Source organism: Notolabrus celidotus, chromosome 11, assembly GCF_009762535.1.
Source record: "Notolabrus celidotus isolate fNotCel1 chromosome 11, fNotCel1.pri, whole genome shotgun sequence".
Taxonomy (NCBI): Eukaryota; Metazoa; Chordata; class Actinopteri; order Labriformes; family Labridae; genus Notolabrus; species Notolabrus celidotus.
Window position 1 is genome coordinate 16,423,964 of NC_048282.1, and position 18,988 is coordinate 16,442,951.

Consider the following 18,988-nt stretch of genomic DNA (forward strand, 5'->3'; position numbering starts at 1 on the left):
AATCAGAAGAGCCGACTCGCATCGAGAGAGAGCCGGCTCCCAGTTTTTTCCTTTCACTGCTTAGCTCTCACAGTGCTCAGCCCCAGCTCTGCTCACAGCAGAACTTTGTTTTGATTGGTCAGCATGGCGGCCATGCGGCCAGTCACATGTGAGGATATAGGATACAGGTGATGGAGGGGAGGCTGTGTATCCTGGCTTCATCTGTTCCTTCAGAGAGAGTCTTCTTAAAGACCGGGCAAATACTCACTGAGAGGAGAAATCAGATCAGCCCATCCAAGCTGAGGCATCTGATTTTTCTCAATGCCAACCTGAGGACATTAATAATGTTTGCTTGAGTTTGGTTCTGGTTCTGTTTGCTTGAGTTGGTTCTGTTTCTCTTTACCTGAGTTGGTTTTGGTTCAGTTTGCTTGAGTTCGGTTCTGGTTCGGTACTGGTATGGTTCTGGTTCGGTACTGGTATGGTTCGACTTTGGTTCAAGTCTGGTTCGGTTCTGGTTCGGTTCGAGTTCGTTGCTGGTATGGTTCGGTTCCGGTTCGGTTCTGCTTCACTTTTGGTACGGTTCTGGTTCGGTTCTGGTTCGGGTCTGGTTCGGTTCTGGTTTGGTTCTGGTTTGGTTCTAGTTCAAGTCTGGTTCGGTTCTGATACGGTTCTGGTACGGTTCTGGTACGGTTCTGGTTCCGTTCCGGTTCTGATCTGGTTCAGTTCTGGTTCGGTTCTAGTTCTGTTCTTGTTTGGTTCTGGTTTGGTTCTGGTTGAGTTTGATTCTGGTTCTGTTTGCATGAGTTTGGTTCTGGTTCTGTATGCTTAAGTTTAGTTCTGGTTCTAAACCTAACCCTAATCCTAACCCTAACCCTAACCCTATACCTAATCACAACCCTAACCTTAACCCTAATCACAACCCTAACCCTAACCCTATACCTAATCACAACCCTAACCCTAACCCTAACCCTAATCACAACCCTAACCCTAACCCTATACCTAATCACAACCCTAACCTTAACCCTAATCACAACCCCAACCCTAACCCTTATCACAACCCCAACCCTAACCCTTATCACAACCCTAACCCTTACCCTAACCCTAATCATAACCCTAGGATCAGGGTGAGAATGATTTTGTAACAGAATAAATGCACACAATTGGGCAATTATAAGGCTTCTCATAAAAACACCGTACGTAAAAGGGCTTTCAACACACAAACCATTAGTTTTTGCAAAATTAAGGTAAAATATACGGCTACAAAAGATCCTAAATTAAGAGCCGTTCAGGAGTCGAAAGAGCCGGCTCTTCTTTGGGGGCCGAGTCAAAAGAGCCGGCTCTCTGAAAAGAACTGAACTTCCCATCACTAGTGGAGACGCACGATATACAGGTACAACTAAACCACTGAGACAAACAGAACTACACAAATACATTTTACTGTCTTAGGGATCAGATTTCAGAAAAGAGAAAGAAATTCATGAGCTGACTTCCAAAGCAAAAGTAGTGAGTAACTAGAGCAATGATAGAAATGTAGTGGAGTAAAAAGTATGATATTTGTCTTCTGAATGTAGTGGAATAAAAGTAATAAGTCCCCCCCAAAAAATACTCAAGTAAAGTACAGATACTCAAAAAATGTACTTAAGTACTGTACTCAAGTAAATTGTCTTTGTTACTGTCCACCACTACACACAGTTTACCCAGTCACCTGACACAGAGTGTAATGTTTACTGCAAAAGAACAGATAGATTCTAATAATGAACAAGCTAAAGTTGACTATTTTGGACCCCTCAGCTCCAGCACGAGCAAATTGCTTGCTGGACAGTGTCGTATGCAAGGGTGTAGTGCTAGTGTTGGTAGTTAGTGGATCATCATATAGTGCTCTAAAAGTCTTTATGAATCTCAACCGGATTATGCAAACAGCAAGAAATCTCTTTTCTCACTTTGAGAAAAAAAGTCCTTGAAAAAAAGTGCTGTTCAGGTGCTCTCAGTCAGTACTATGATTTTGTGCGTGCAACTCCCAGAGGACAAATTTGAAATAGTAGTTACTTTTATTGAAAAATTGCAGTTAATTGCAGTCTTCTCTGTAATTTTTTCACTTTGCAAAGTCATTCCGTGGGCCAGATTGGAACCTCTGGCGGGGCGGTTTTGGACAGCAGGCCGCATGTTTGACACCCCTGTTTTAGGTGCTGGTAAGTTGACAGAGCCATTAGAAACAAGTAGCTACTGATGGAAGATTATCTTTATTATCTAATGTGAGCCCCTGTCTATTTTACCACAGATTCAGTTATACAATCCTGCCACATCTAACCCTTTGCAAGAGAGTATTAATGATGATGTAGTAGGACATATTTGAGTCCTTTTATATACAAATAAAAATGTTTATTGAAAGGGAAAAAATAATGATTGGATACAAAAACTGGTCTTTCCATACTTTCTCAAAAGCCATTTTATTATAAAAATTCATATAAAACTCTTTTCCAAGCATACCACACTTCTTCTGAGGTACAGTTGTATATCATTTTTACATGAATGATATATTTCATTTTCTATACACAGCTCAACCAAATGTCAAATGGAGAGCACAAGCCAGTGCACAGAACATTTGGTGACTCAAATTCATCCTTTGAAACAGCGATTTGAAGAGACAGCGATTTGAAGAGACAGCCTGTTCAGCCAGCTGACAGGCACCAAAATTTGGCTAGATGTTCAGTATATTTTTTTGCCAAGCACCTCTGAGCTACAAAAAAGTGTAGCCCAGTATAAGACAAAAGCAGAGCACTGATGCCCCCTTGTGGTTTAAATACAAACCCTGAGAGCACAGCCATTAGAAGTCAAGATACCAAAGAAGTGTGGTAATCTTGTTCAGGGTTTTGATTGTAGTTACACATGATGTGTTCCATCAAATAAAAACTTCTCCACAGACTGCTGTCATCCTTCACTCATTCACGTTCCTCTTGAAAACCTGCTTGCAGACTTCTCCCTCACAGTACATCTCCTGAGGTGAAAAAAATGTAACAAACATGATGTTATATGAAAGTTTATCAAAAATATATGTTACTGATAACAAGTTAAGCAATACAGTTTTGTGAATTATATGAAAAATACATATATTGGGATTTTTACCACATGAAGCTTTTCCTCTTCAATCCAGTGAGCCCAGCCTCGGACCTTCTTCTCTCCAACCTGCTCACACACCAGTTTACTCCCTTCCCATTTCACCAGTGACTGCACACATGGCAGAAAAAAGACAATATGAATATCACAATACACAACAGCATGATTAAGAAGTTTAAAAAAAACATAAAAAGATTTAGCATTTTATGTTTAGCATTTGATTCCTTGCTATCAGCCATTCATTCTCACCTTGACATGTCTGTTGTCCAGTCCCTTGGTAAACTCTTCAAACTCCTGACCCACTCTGAAGGAGATGTTGTAGTTTCGGAAGGTGCTGGTTGTTTTGATGATGAACTGGTCCCCTTGCTGTTCAATCACCTTCCTCAGCTTCAGCATTAGAACGATCTTTCGCAGGGGAAGACTGATTCCTGAAATTGTAAAAACAATATATATATAACTTAAGCGCAGAAAACTACAAACATATTCCCTGGCTCACAACAAACTGACCTTTGCACAGTAAATAGCACTGTTGCAAAAGCACAGCCAAATGTTTTTTCCTCCTCATGTGACAATATATTTTTCCCTTGTAGAGCTCTTGACTTAAATACAGTATAATGTTTGCTTTGTATACATTTTATGAATACAAGTGCAGATCTCAAGTCAGTCCACAGAGGTAAAATATGCAAAATTAAAAAAAAACAGTGCAGGATTTACCCAGAGCAATCATGTAGCCATCAAGGTTGGCAGTGCTGATGGGGTCCCATGTACCACGGAAGTTGGCTAGCATGTTGATAGCTGTCTTTTTTCAGAGAGAGTAAATGAAAGGTAATCCTCTAACTGGATGGCTTCTGAGATCTGTGAGGTTTTCTGAGAGAGGCTGTTTTGTGGGTATTAAGGAAGGTGTGCCTCTACCTCATTCGCTGTCACCTGATGACTGTGTAAGGCTGAGGGAGGTGATCCCATCATTGCAAGGGTGTGGAAGGATAGACAGACGGGTCGGACTGGTCTCGCTGTAGAGCTCACAAACTAATACACATTCAAAATTCCCCCCACAGGTGATACACACATGCATGACCATAAACACAAGGCAGTGTGTTGACTTAAATATTTATAGAAATTCTTCCTCTTGCAGTTGTCATCATTCTTGTCTGTGAATTCTTACTTAAGCAAACGGATGTGCACACACCTTGTGAAGATGATAACTTTAAAGCTCTCTGAAATAAAAGCCTATAAAAAGGAAAAAAATAAAAACGTAAACTCCTTCAAAATGGTCCTTCTCTGTGCACTGAAATCTTATTTTCAATTGTGTCTAATTATGGGATGAATTAAAAATGGCACACTGGATGTGTGCAAGGATGAAAACAGTAGTGACATTTGTAATGACGCTGGCATGCAGTGTGAAGCGAACTGACGCATCATCCAGTTTAAAAAAAAAAAAATCACATGCATGTTGTCCAACATCATCAAGGTTCTTTTTACACCTCGTGACATTCCCAAAGCAGGAAGCAGGTCAGCAGTTCAAGATGTAATGCAAGAAAACAAGTCACTGTTGTTTTCCCCCAAAATACTATATATAGCTCTGTAATGAAGCAGGTATTAGCTAACTGTTCATAATTAGTCCCTACATTGTTATTTAATGTGATTAAACCAAAACCTCTACCCTTTTAATTTGCATTGGGCTGTTTAAACTTAAAAGTATCTTAATCTTTTCAATTTAATCTAATAGTAGCATCACACACACCAAAGGTAAAGTCAATAGGCATCAATTTTGATGTAATCACTTACGCATTCATTTCAACACACAGCTCTCACAATGTTAGTTCCCCCCATAAGCTGTGATTTCCTTTAAGATAAGTGAACCCTGTTCTTCACAATCAGCATTGTAGTCGAAAAGGAAAGGGTTAATTTTCACACTTCTTAACTGTTTACCTGTGTGATAATGGCATAGTAAAAACAATGAAAAGCTCCCAAAGGTGAAAACAAAAGAGGGTTTTTTATTTCCAATCAATACAAATCACACTTTCATTTTCAATTCTGCAGCAGCAAGAAGCAAAATTCTTCTTTCGCACAAGCGAGTGAATGGGAGGACCCTGCTCTAGGCAGCCACTGAAAAATGTGGTGATGTGGGTTTCAGGGTGCAGGAGGAACTGCAGCAAAGCAGGAACACTACCAAATTGTATTTGTTCTTATATCATTGAAATTGTTCTAATACCCATTAAAAATGTTTACATGTTGTTTGATAACTACACACTGGCTCTATTGTAAGCGGTTAAATGTAGATGACTTCTAAGCTATGTTGAGGTCATCTACAATGATCAATTGTCTTGGTTTTCATGATCACACTTTTTCTCTCTCACACACACAAGCTGGTATAAAGCAGGTGGAAGGGTTGCTGCTTTACTTGAATCACAAAAATCTATCCAGAATTTGCTTCTTTAAAAAACACACCCATTAAAATCTCTATAGGCACTATTGGCAGTGGTGAAAGCTTAAATAAGCTGGCTCATATGTGTCACATTTTATGTAAGGCTACAGTAAACCCACACACTTCAACTAGAGGAGGCACCTGTGTATCTCTGAAATGGTGCTAGAACCACATCTGCATTATTCTGCTCGCTCTCAGCACTGTAGAGGTCGTTCTCTCGTATGTAGTGAACCACTTTGTCAGGCAGGAGGTACCTGACACTCCGACCTCGACGCAAGGCCCGGCGAACGTGAGTTGCTGAGATCTCATTGGTCACCCACTCTCGGACCACATGGATGTTCTTGCGGTGCTTCCACAGGGCGTCTGATTGGTGGATGAACTTGTAGGGGTCGTTGCCAGAGCGAGTGATGCAAACCAAACCGTGGCCTAAAATCTCAGTGATGTCATCCTGCTTCCACAGATTCGGAACCCCAAAGGACTCTAGGACATCCGCACCACAGAGCAGCATCAGCTGAGAGACATCTGAGCGCAAAGACAGATAAAGAAATGATTGTATTGGTATTGTAGAGGAGAATACTCAATTAAAAATGAGACACTGAAAATGTATCAATCTAATATCAGTGTTAAGCAGGTGATGCTGGGAAAACTGTTTCAACCAATCAAAGCTCAGTTCAAAAATAACATTAAATTAGTATTAATGGAATGTATTATGTATTAAAATCTTCTGTAACTTTATTACATGGCACATTATGTGCTTCTGTTCATGTTTATAACCCTGTGCAGTGCAACTGCCAATTACAGCTTCATGCAGTCTATCTTGCCACAAGGTGTAAGAATGTTGTTAAACTGGGTAGGACATTTGGCCACTAGCTTCACAATCTGTCACTGACTCACTGAGTCTCATCTCCTTTGTCTCTTACTGTCTGACACCTGGGCTGTCTGACGCTGCATAGTTGGTGGTGTGATTTGGTTCAACCTATGACATAAACTTGACACTGGTTGCTTGAATCAGAATTTTAAAAAGGAGTGGAAGAAAAGAAAGCTGAGAGAACAATACTAATGTGACATAATTGTACATATTCAAATGTGGCCTACCTCTCCTTTTGTAACAAGATGAACCCTCAAATTGATTCTCCTCTCTGCGTCTCTTTTTTGGGAATTTGACTGTGTCCACATCATCACTGTTCTGCTCTGCTGCATGCATTTCATCATTGTGATGCCTAAAAAGGATACAGACAACATTAAAATGCTTCAAAAGATTATATTTTTGACAATTGCATTGCGTACAGTTTATCATAGAGGATATTTAAGCAGGTGCAAAAATATTTTTTTATCTATCAAACTGAAAAAAAATGTCAAACTACATTTTATTGACCAACTAAAATGAATAAGCTTTTTTGTAAAGGCATTTTTTATCGCAATTTAAATTTTGATTTTGCCTAACACTTTCTTCTATTTGAAAATTCCACCTTCTTGTCTGTAAATTGCCTTAAAAATTTGAATTTAGTATGTTTTTTCAGATAAGTTAATAATCAGCATGAAATAATCAAACTTTGACCAAATTCTAGAATTATTTCTCATTTTGTTTGCAGATATATATGAAAGACAAAAGATGTGCTTCTGAGTCGTCTTGCAAACTTTCTGTGGTGTATAAGAAGAATAATTATACCTTTAATTACATAGCACTTTTCAAAATAAGATGCTTTATAATAATCACATTCTAAAAAAAAGAAGAGAACTCAACACATTAAAGAAACAACTAATTAAAACAAAGATCATAAGCAACAAACATTGGACATTAAAAGCAGTCCTGAAAGGTTGGTTTGTGAGCAGTGATTTGAGCAGATCAGTACAGTCAGTTGTGGGTTTGGGGAGAGGAGTTCCAGAGGGAGGGAGCAGCAACAGAAAAGGCTCTGTTGCCCCAAGTTAATTGCCAGGTCCTAAGTGCTTGAGAGAGCAGGTTGGCATGGGCGGAGCAGAAACTGCAGGCAGGAGTGTGGGGGTGGAGCGGGTCAGTGATGTGGAAGGTGCCTGGTGATGGTGGGCTTTCAAGGCCATGAGAAGGACTTTAAATTGGATGCATTGTTTAACAGAGAGCCAGTGGAGGTTCTGGAGGGCAGGGGGTGATGTGGTCATATAAAATGCCACTGCAGTAGTCAATTCTGGATGTGATGGAAGCATGGATCAGAGTCTCAGCAACAAAGGACAGTGACGGGCAGAAACAAACTCTGCTTGGTGATGTCATTGATATGGTGTTCAAATGAGAGGCTACTGTTGGAAATAACTCCTAGGTTGTGGGTATGTGTGCATGGATGGGAACAGAGTGTAATTGTCGATGACGAGGCAGAAGTTCTGTGTTTTTCTGGGGAGTGATTTTGGGCCGATGATGATCATATCTGACTGGCCACAGCTTGACCGGCAGAAATTGGCTTGCATCCATGTCGCTATTTCAGTGAGGCAGTTGGTCAATGAGGAGCAGGTTGCAGTGATGGATTTGGTTGAGATGAATATCTGAACGTATTCAATATAACACAGGAAAGTAAGGCCATATTTGCGTAGGATGTTACTAAGGAGGAGCATGCAGAGAATAAGTGAAGCAGCGAACCCTTCTCGGGACAGAGGCGCAGTTGAGGAGGTGCAGTTAAGGGGCATTGAGACCGGAGGAACTTAACCCCAGAACTAGGGACTTTACCCCTGAACTACGTGTGTTTCGACCGGTGGAACTAGGGTCTAAATTTAGTTCAGGGGTAGATAATCTCCCCCCTAAAAAGCCCCTGCTAGGGGAGTACTACAGTAGTCTTCTCTTGCCCCACCGCAAATACGTCTCTCCTGGTGTTACGGTTTTAAAAGTGACCCTGTAAACTAGAGATCTTCAGCTGCACTTTTTTTTTGGAGCTTGCACAGTTGTTGAAACACAGAGGGAGTTTTCAGATTCAATATCTTCATCAGATATTTAATGATTGTCTAAAGACGTTTATGAGGGATGCATCCAGCTGAAAGTCGGCAGTTAAGAGGGTCGTGGTTTAAATCAAAACACAGGCGATCTCTGCCAAGACTTTTTGAGTTAAAAACAATTTTGAAGCTGTGTTGAAACGTCTTTACTACTCACGCTTATCTCCTCTCACGTGTTGATTCAGTGAATCCATCTGTGATGAAATATAGCCCGAGTCTCTTCCATGCTAACAGGCTAACTGTTGTGTTGCTCTTAATGATACCTGCCTGTCTGTCTGCTATTATGGTGTCCCCTGTGATGAATGGCACTCGTCTTTGTCCTACTACCCTCTACTGGTCTGGTTGTGTAGTGCATTTACTTTTTCCCTCCATTTGTCACTGGCCTGATTTGAACAATCTACCAGGGACTTCAGCCAGCGGTCGAAACACAGACAACAATGGGGGCACAGGAACCTTTTAGTTCAGGGTAAAGTAGTTATGGGGGCTGAAAGACCCCGGAACTCTTGGTCAAAATGCACCTTTATTGATATTGATGAACTGTTGTCTGTTTTATGCCATTTCTTACCACACACGTTTAAGAGACAAGAGCTGATTGCAGTGTATGTATGAACAGCAAGTATTACACGGTACAAGATTTGTTATAAAAATAATTTGCCAACAAAACAAATTACTGCTGCTTCAGCCTAATGCCTTTATTCATTACAAACACTTTCAGTAAGCTCCCGTCCTGTCACTTACAACACTGCAATCACAAACTTACCGAACAACTTTAGCTGTCTCCACCCAGTCTGGCTGCAAACCCTCCCAGGCGTCTACAGTGATCCAGTCCGAATCCTCTGTGGCCAGTCTGGCCATCTCCAGCCGATGGCAGGCCTCAATCAAACCCTTCTTCTTATAGCCGTCACCCACAGGAGAGATGATACCTTTCACCACCCTGTACTGACCTGAGATGTTTAAGAGGTGATGTGACTACATGGTTCAATCTATCAATTCATGTTTTACTTGTATGGTTATAAAACCAGAGATAACAAAAACTTATGTCATGATACTTTGCATTCAGAGAATCTGTGGACTTCTTTGTAATATAATTTACAAAGACCCAACTCAATCCACCAATGAGGAAGTTAACATGGTTCTGCTTTTCATCCAGTTTACGAAGGGAAACTTAAAGTTTTACTCCACTACACCGTGTTACTTCTGACTGTATAGACAGCTACATTTCATTAAAAATATGAGCAGTTTCTTAAATTTGACAAAATTAAACATTACTAAACTTTATTTTTGTTAGAAATAGCTTAACCATGACAAGCTATTTCATTACAAAGTATAAGACTTCATTGGTTGTAATCTCAAAATGTTTTTTAAAGAATAGATATGATAATACTTTGAAAGGAGGCATCTGTTCTATGATTGGAACTCTATTTTCAGGTTGAGGGAAACAATCATTTACTTTATCAGTAAAGAGATATAGCAAACAATGAAATTGCATGGCAAAATGTATCTGTAGCTTAGTGAAGGAATTTGTTTGTTATATTTGGGTGTACGAACCACTTCACATAAATAAAAAGTATATTTGGAAAGTAATTCTCATTTTACTTGTGTCTTCCAGCTGGTCTCGAGCCAGTTCAAACATCCTCAGGTGCATGTTTGTGATGGGGTTGAAGGACCCACAAGCCAGTAGGACCACTTTGGTTACATCCTGACCCTCCATGCCTCATGCTGTGGCTGGACTTGTACTGAAACCACAAATATGGTAAGAGAACAAGGAAAATACTTAGAAAACTATTTTCACAAGACACTTCCAAAAATACCCCATGTGTTTTTTTTTTTAACTTTTTGGGTTAATAATTGACACTTTGAGTGAAATTACAGTATTTAGATAATGTTTGTTAAAGCTGCTGTTGGTAGTTACAGAGTAAAAATCTGTTCAGAGAGAGGGACTTCGAATGTCAACACTATCCCTCCCAACCAGACTTCCTCTTAGCCCCCCAACACAGATCGGCAGGTGCAGTCCATAGACTGTATAAAATATGGACGTAGTATCCGTGACGTCACCCATCTGTTTCTGAAGCGCTGTTTTGAGGCCAATCTGCGGCGGCAGCCATATTGCTGCTGTAGAGCGATTGTGATGTAAAGAGGCAGGCTTTGAGCCTCCTGGCCAACAGCTACAGTGTTCCCTCCTGTCAGTCAAGTCAGCTGTGCCTCTCATTAGAAAACTGGGAATCTCAATTTCTTTGAAATTACCGCGTTCTGAAAAAATTCAACCCCCCTACGGTGTGTGCCGATCGAGAAATGAGCTATTCAGACTACACTCATCTTTTGTTCCAGGCTGAAAACATGTTTATTTCTGCAGTAAAGATGGGCTTTTTTGAATGGGTGTGTAAGTGGTTTCCGGAACCTCCGGAGCCAGCCTCAAGCGGATCCACGATTAACTGCAGTTTTTAACACTTCCGCATTGGACTCATATTTTTAGACCGGAGGTTGCCGCTTGGTGCAGTCATGATAGCGCTGGACTCATAACCAATTGAAGGACATAGTAGGGGCCACCCCTTAACCAATCAGGACAGAGGATTGGAGATTAGCTATGATTGGTCCGTCATAACGGGAACGAGGGGAATAATAACATTGCTTAAAGGTATTGGGAAACACAGAGATTTTGCAATAGTCTCAAATTACTCCACTAACCGATGAGGGCTGATAGGTAAAATGACCATTTCTCCAAACCCAGCAGAAAAAAAGTAATGTTTTTTACACCATTCCTACCAACAGCAGCTTTAACTTCATGAATCGTTGATGCTGTCAGTACAGGATCAACATTAGCTTAGGTTAGCTTTGTCTGTAACCAGGCAAGGGGGGCTTGCTAGTGCCACCAAAATTGACGCGCTAGAAAAGACAAAACATGCACTCAAAAATAAAAGGATCAGTTTGTTCTCCAACATCAAAATAATAGAGATTACTTTAGAGGAATACTCACTGTATTCCAGCAGGCACTGCCGCAGTTGGCTGAGCTGCTCCTGCTCTGTAATGTGCGACCGGAAAAACAGTGGTGACGTCACTATATTTCTGGCACCTGATTGGTCAGAATAGACCAGGAAGTGCTCGGCCGCACCCACACGTGTAAGCTGCATTCACAACCACAATCTCAAAATCCTCAAACGTCTGGAGTACCACTTAATCTTTTATCCACCACTGAAAAAGTTATTGTTCGCTGTTAATATTTATGTTAGGAAGTACAGTCCAATAACACGGTCAGTTTTATTTACATTAGTGAACTGATTTAAATATTTAACCTACTGCACGACTGTTTACAAAGAGGGGGTGAGATGTTTTGTTTTAGCATGCTAGCTAGCAATTCAGCTAACTAAACAACATGTTTTGGTTTACATGATCTGAGCCTCGAGCTTATACTTTCGTTTACAGATTTTCAGTCATAAAGTAAATGTTTCGCTACATTTTGAACAGTTTGTCGTGTAACTTTAGCCCCTACAACGTCAGACTGACGGAGACTAAAATAGCATGCTAGGTTAGAGACAACTTATATGTCAGACACTTGTTAACAAAAAACACTGTAAGACTTGAATCTGTTGTCTCTTTATTATGTCTTGCGTCGCCCAAAGGCTGGAGATATACATTTAACCAAAGATGGCTTCTCGAGGAAAATCTGAAACTGGAAAATTGAGGCAAAATATGGAAGAGCAACTTGACAGACTGATGCAGCAGCTTCAGGATCTGGAGGAGTGCAGGTGCATTAAAACAAAAATGAAAACTATAGCAATTAGTTTGTACATGTTTTTGAATGAATTAGCAAATTGGCAGTTTAAGCTTCGAAATATATAATTTAAGTCTATATAAAGATTATATCAGTATTTAAATAGCTTCCTGTAGCTGCTAGTTGCTCATCTTTCCTGTCTTTATTTCAGAGAAGACCTGGATGAGGAGGAGTATGAAGAGACAAAAAAAGAAACATTAGAACAGCTGAGTGAATTCAATGACTCCCTGAAGAAGATCATGACGGGGGACATGACACTTGTGGATGAACTCAGTGGAATGCAGCTGGTATGGACAGTCAATAACTAATGTGTATTTTCCTCATGCTGATAAGTTAATCATATATCAGAGGCAACATACTGATCTGTCTGTGTCTCTGTCTTTATCAGGCAATCCAGGCTGCTATCAGCCAGGCATTCAAAACCCCAGAGGTGATCCGGCTTTTTGCAAAGAAGCAGCCGGGACAGCTGAGGACCAGACTGGCAGAGGTTTGCACTGAAGTGTTTGAAACTTAATTGTTGAGATTTTTTTATTTGTAGAGCATGTGTTATCGAATCTCTCAGTCACTCCTTGTAGTTTATTTTTATGTTTCTTGGCATGAAAATTCTCCAACTGTCATGTGACATCTTTCACAGATGGATCGGGATGTCATGGTGGGGAAACTATCGCGGCATGTGTTCACACAGCAGAAAATGGAAATCCTCACAGCCTTGAGAAAACTTGGAGAGAAGGTAAGCATCACGTACAGAAGTTATTTTTTATATGGATGATTCACAGGCTCGTGTTTATGAACCCACAAGCTGTTCTGACTTATTTTAGTCGTGTAACTGTCACTACACTGACTTTGTAGTTGTTACTGACTTTGTAATTGCTACAACCGTCTGAAGTCTCACTTCAGAATGAGATGTCACATTCTAAATATATTAGAATTGTATGAAATTCTTTTCATTGTTGTTTCTTTCTGGTTTGACAGCTCACTTCAGAGGATGAGACTTTTCTAACCGAAAATGCAACAGCTTCTCTCAGCCAGTTTGAAAAAGTGACTGCAAATTCAGGTGAGGACCAGCATGTGATTCACTAAAGGTTGTGTATTGCAAAGTCTTTTGTGGACATTTATATGTAAACGGTTTTGCTTTCTTTTCAGGCTCTGAAGACAAAATAATGGCTTTGGCTTGCTCCGGGGTGAAAACAAAGGCATCTTAATTGTATTTTTTTAAATTGTTATTTTAATTGTTTTGTCTTTATTACCAAGAAAAAATGTGCCAATTGAACATTGATTTTGAAGCAATCAGTGCACTTCTAGGCATTTTTGAATGTCATAACACTTTTTAGCAGTATTGTTTCATATTCTTTAAATTTTGTGTCTTGTATTTGTCCAGATTGGTGCTTTAGCAGATATTTTAGGTACAAAGGTTGTAGTTAGTTCATTGTTAAAGTTCAGTATGTATATGAATGTTAGGGGTAGGCCAGGCAGTTCTCCAGAAATATTGATGTGTGGTTTGCGCTGTTTTTCTCATTGCTGTATCCTTCTTTCTTCAGAAATGTAATAGTTAACATTGTAGTTTTTATGATGTTGATTTTCTCTTTTAGCAGAAAGTATTCAAGATCTTTTTTTTATTTTAAATGAACTATGCTGTCAGTAGGGATTTAGAATAAATAACCAAAATTCAGAAGCTAAATCAATAACACTATTAAATCAACTTGTACATGGAGTGCATTATTTTCTGTATGCATACAGTGTGATCTGGCAGTAAGCAGGGTGGTAGATCAAACATGTTCAAAAACAACTTTTTGTCCTCAATTTTCTAAAACAAAAATGGTCCCAGAGAGTTGGAAAGCTTTAATCGCCTTAATTTTGAATACGAGACAAACAGAGTCCAGGTATGTTCATCAGACATGAGAAAACACATAAAGTTGTACACCTTCTTTTAACTCTTAGTCATTAATAATGAGGCATATCTGTGTTTATAAATTATACATATACAAATCATGTTTAGTGTGTTTTATCTTACGGTTTGACTGGGTCAGGCTATTAAAAGCTTAATGTCACAATGTTTACAAATTAGTCATAACTAATTAAACTGTAAGCCTCCCTGAATCTAAAAATCAGCATCAGTGTTTTATTTATTTATATGATTTGTTTCAACTGTTTTTTTGACTTCATGTCATTTTAATTTCACCACCAGAGGGCAGTATTGCTCTTGTTTGAGCCTTTGGAGCAGCACTGCGCCTGGGTTGTAATTTATGCTGGTTTTATTCTCGTCTTTAAAAGATTGTCTTTTGGAAGCACTTTGAATGGCCCCTGTGTTTGACATCTGTTTTATTAATAAAGCTGCCTCCCAATGCCTTACATTGCACTTTAAGTATGTGTTGTTGAAGAAAACAAGAGCAGACAGAAGTTATACCCCATCTCATCATCCTTTATTTTGTTTATGAGCGAGCATCAACTTCACTACAATTTGCTTTTAAATTGGTAGAAAAGTGAGAGCGGCTCCAACAAGCAGAAAGGAAGCCTTCAATCATTCTGAAAACATCGTTACCTTCCGTTTTGAGCAAAAAATTTGAAAGAAAACAAAGGGGGAAAAGAAAAATATCTGGACACGTGAAACAGACAATCAGAGAATCAGTAGTGTATCACGTCTCCTTTCTCATTCCGGTCTCACAAGCCCACATGGAGCGTAACACAAAATTGTGGTTCATGCAAAGTAAAGTCCCCTTTAATCTAAAGTGTTATTAGAGTATGGCTGCATTTCAGTTTGTTAGGCAGTGACATTCAATTCAACCAACTTACACTTAGCTCAGGGGCTGGTCAGAAAGCCTTACACTCAGAAAACTGGAGATGGTGAGGTCACTGTGGAGACTTGACTGGAGAGTCAGTGTGCACATAGCAGTGACCCATGGTATTGTATTTTTAAGTTGTAGATGAAATGTGGACATCAAGTGTTTGACAAAATGAAGCTTTCCAAGTCGACAGGCTTATTATTCTCTGGTTCATGTGAATTTCATGCTGCCCTCAAAATCATTTCCCAACAACTCAGGCAATAGCACACTGTTCAAAATGACCTTCCACTATACACAAATAGGTGAATGAACAGTATACCCATGTATGCTGCCAAAGCAATTTCATAATGTACTGTACATCTCTTTAAAGGTGGATTCCGTCAATGATTTAGTACAATATCTATAGAAGATACAATATGGATCTATTTCCTCTAAACATCAACATGGACACATGACATCTATGTAAAACGTTTTTCACTTTTAATCAAACTATCGGTGGACTATTGTTACAATAAACTGAAAGAAAAATGTAAATCCCCAGCTCTCTTAGAAATCTAGCTTTTAACAAATACAAATAAAAAAACAAACAAAAATTTCAACAAATAAAAGCGCACAAATGAGTGTTTTTTTTGTTAGACCTGCTAATTTGCGCTATGATCGGAAAAAGGCACTCCCATCTCAGCCGGTTCAGACCTGGCACTCTTAACAAGTCCACAAGTCAGTTTGGAGGGGAGACTGTTAACTCACTTTGCACCCCAGACCTCCTAAAAAATTATAAATTAACTAAAACACCCAACTGTGGGGCTCAAACCCACAAAAGTACCGGTCTTCTTTATGTGTTTGCAAACCCATTTGGCTTTTGAAAATAAATTTGCATGCAAAATAGAAACTCGCAACATCAACGTTTCCGCTCCTGATAATGCCACATTCTGCTCACCTCAATGCCCCAAATCTGATCTGCTTTCATTACGCAGGTTTGGGAAATGTTTACATTTACTTGGTACCCCGAAAACAAGACACAAACACTTAACAGTAAAGTGTGAAGGTACAAGGTTGTATCTGGTTTTGTGAAAGATATATACAACAGTGATGGACAATGGAGTCTGAGAGGTCGGACACATTTTCCCAATCAGATGTATAAGCTTTATACTATTACCAGAAGGAAAATAAGTTTACCAAATGTAAACAAATATCTTTAGAACAACTCTACAGTACAGTTCCATGTACAATAAAATCTAGTGGTCTACTGCAAAAAATAGTTCATTTAAGATTCCAACAAGATTCATTTTCAATGTTTTCCTTTAGTAAACTAAGCAGTCACACCTTTGGGTGTACTTCCTTAAGTTATTATAAAGCCTGTGCTTACTTTGCAATGGGAAACCAGTTTAAAAATGAATCTTATATGTTTTATTATATCAGTTTAAATAGCCGTGCCACTTGAATAAACTTGCAATAAAGCAATCCTGAAAAGTACTTTCATTTCTCTTCTCTCCCCCGATAAACAATGCCAGCGGCTGCACTATTCCACCAAGCTCCACTAAAGCTGTCTGTCATGAATCTGCTCTTTCAGTAGTTTGAAGGCTTTTTTCCCCCCTCCTACTTCTGTCAGCACAGCAGGACGAGGATACGGACGAAAGACTCTTAAAGCTGCTGAGGAAATCTCTCTACTTGTCCTAATACCCTGGCAGAAATGTTAGTACCTCTGCTTCCAGATCAACAGCACTACTGTTCCTGCTGGCCCGGGGTTTGTGCCGCTCCACTCGAAATGTCCATTTGTACATTAGCATGTATGATTACCCTGAACAAAAAAAAGACAATCCCTTCTGCACAACAGTGAGATCTATTGGGAATGAAATACACTGACGCCTGTGCAAGCAAAGCAAAGCAATGTATGGAGCTGAAACCATCGATCAGTTCTGCCTGTGAGAAAGCAAAATAAATGATTTTCCTTCTCTATGAAAAAGAAAAAAGACAAAATGGACATCACTTTGTCGTGAAAACCTCAGATAAAAGTCCTGGATTTCTCTTCATGAAGCAGACATTTTTTTGTACAAGCATGATGGTGCAGCTTTTGCAGAAATTGAGCGACATGCTACAGCCTTTGTGACACAAATATTCTACATTAGGTACTGCGTCATTTTAGATATTGGACCCCATTTGAGTAGGCCTTCACTAACACATTGACTAATTACATGTTTTCCTTTATATTTACAAAATCTTTAAAAAGCAATTTATTTCTCTACACATATGACTTCTCAAGTATCCTCATGCACTAAAAGAAGAAAGAAAAGAAAAGAATATGCGGTCTACTTGTTAGAAGCGTCGTTTACTGAGGACTACAAGTCAAGAGAACTCAAGTCAAAGCAAGAAGTGAGTTTAGCGGCAAACAATTCTAAAAGCATTAAAGCAAAGAATATACATCAGGAAGAAGTTCTCCATTGAAAGCCTTATGTCTGAGAGAAAACAAAAAAAGTGCAGGGTTGGCTTCCTCACACAGCTCAAAACAAATGTAGGCCAAGTTTTCCCGGGAATTAAAATATAATAAATAAAAAAATAAACAGTAAAAATCAGCAACCCGGTGATGACTACACTACACTGAGTACCACCACTAAGATAACGACAGGAAAACCTTGACCATATATACGCTGAAGGGAAGTTTTCTTTTTCTTTTGTGTTTTTTTTTTTCTCTTTTTACATCATGGCTCCTTGGACACGTAGCTGTACGGGATGGGAGTGTGTGTGTGGAGCAGTGAGCGTGATTTGGTGGCATGTGTGTGTGTATACGTCTGTGTGCTTGTGTTAACTGTTATATGTGAGTGTGTGTGTGTGTGTGTGTGTGTTGCTCTAGTAGGTGAGGGTGGAGTCGTCCCACTCCAGCTGCTGCTGTCTGCTGGCCCCCTGCTGGTCCTCTGGCTCCCCGCCCTCCTCGTCTTCGCTGCTCTCTGACTCAGCGCTCGTGATGTCATCTTCCTCCTCTCCATCCTCGCTCTCCTCCTCCTCTTCTTCCTCCTCCTCGCTGCTGTGCTGGTCCTCATATGTCTGAGTGGAAGGCAGAGAAAAGAGAGATGTGAGTTGAGTCACTTTTTAGAACAATAATCTAAACATTTACAGACATCTTTGTATTTAGTGGATCTTTGATAAATCTTTGAGAGATGCTTTTTCTGCCTTTGCAAACATTCTTTAATGATCTAACATTAAAGTGCTTATTATTTTATAAGTTGTCTATTAAAGGAACAAAAATGTCTTCAAGACACTGAGCAAACATAGCTAGATGTAGTTCAGTCTGAGCAACTGTTCGTGTCAAGATCTTTTTTGCAGCAGCAATGTCAAAATGAAGCCCACACAAGACATCAAAAAGGCGTGAATTCAATTTGGAGATATTTATATCCTGCCAATACTCTGACTCATTAACTACAAAATGCTGATTCGGAGTGCTGCTGCTTTCATGACTAAGGTACTAAATGTACTAAACTTCTATAAGACAAATTGGTTCCAAAAACGTAATCATACTGGTCAAAGATATTGATGTATGTCCTTTTTTCCTACTTGGCAGAGCAAAACACAACAGATATCTACAGAGTGTGTGCCTCATCCCGGCAGGGCTTTTAAACTAGGCCACAGTTGCAACATCACCCATAGAGCATTAGCACGTGCTAAGCTGTCTGGCCTGTAACATAGCCTCGTTTTGTTAAGAAGTGAGATTCTGTCTGAATAGACATGTATTCGCTGGATAATCACCAGAAAAAATCCACACACTTTTTGATGCCGCCTCATTGCAAACACTGAGTGTGTGTTTTTACCAAGCCTAAAAATATGAGTCCAATGCGGAAGTGCTCAAAACTGCAGTGCATCGAGGATCCGCTTGAGGCTGGCTCCGGAAGTACGGGAAACCACATACACACCAGATCAAAAAAGCCGATCTTTACAGCAGAAATAAACATGTTTACAGCCTGGTACAAAAGATGAGTG

At 39.6% G+C, this 18,988-nt stretch overlaps 3 protein-coding genes across 5 annotated transcripts in view; 1 reads left to right on the plus strand and 2 right to left on the minus strand.

Moving 5' to 3' along the window:
- Positions 1–2,407: 2,407 nt before the first annotated feature.
- LOC117822176 (nicotinamide/nicotinic acid mononucleotide adenylyltransferase 1-like) lies at positions 2,408–11,574 on the minus strand. The gene is made up of 10 exons (XM_034696852.1): positions 11,445–11,574; positions 10,067–10,206; positions 9,231–9,414; positions 6,614–6,738; positions 5,648–6,040; positions 4,006–4,103; positions 3,808–3,892; positions 3,343–3,521; positions 3,103–3,204; positions 2,408–2,974 (listed from the first exon to the last, which is right to left on the minus strand). The coding sequence occupies exons 2-10, from the start codon at positions 10,179–10,181 to the stop codon at positions 2,915–2,917; spliced, it is 1,341 nt and encodes a 446-aa protein (XP_034552743.1). The 5' UTR covers positions 10,182–10,206; positions 11,445–11,574; the 3' UTR covers positions 2,408–2,914.
- Positions 11,520–14,588, plus strand: lzic (leucine zipper and CTNNBIP1 domain containing). 3 transcript variants are annotated; one of them, XM_034696588.1, is made up of 7 exons: positions 11,520–11,587; positions 12,088–12,213; positions 12,391–12,526; positions 12,628–12,726; positions 12,874–12,969; positions 13,212–13,293; positions 13,383–14,588. In XM_034696588.1, exons 2-7 carry the CDS (start codon positions 12,113–12,115, stop codon positions 13,439–13,441), a joined length of 573 nt encoding a protein of 190 aa, XP_034552479.1. In that variant the 5' UTR covers positions 11,520–11,587; positions 12,088–12,112; the 3' UTR covers positions 13,442–14,588. The 3 variants fall into 3 exon arrangements, with proteins under 3 accessions (XP_034552479.1, XP_034552480.1, XP_034552478.1); XM_034696589.1 differs by having other exon boundaries at positions 11,582–11,718; XM_034696587.1 differs by lacking the exon at positions 11,520–11,587 and adding an exon at positions 11,596–11,788.
- Positions 14,589–14,637: 49 nt separating this feature from the next.
- The window catches only part of clstn1 (calsyntenin 1), a 45,309-nt gene continuing 40,958 nt past the window's right edge, over positions 14,638–18,988 (minus strand). Inside the window, exon 17 of the mRNA XM_034696586.1 lies at positions 14,638–18,058. Within this exon, the coding sequence (XP_034552477.1) occupies positions 17,864–18,058 (195 nt within the window). The 3' untranslated portion in view covers positions 14,638–17,863. The remainder of the gene's footprint in view (positions 18,059–18,988) is intronic.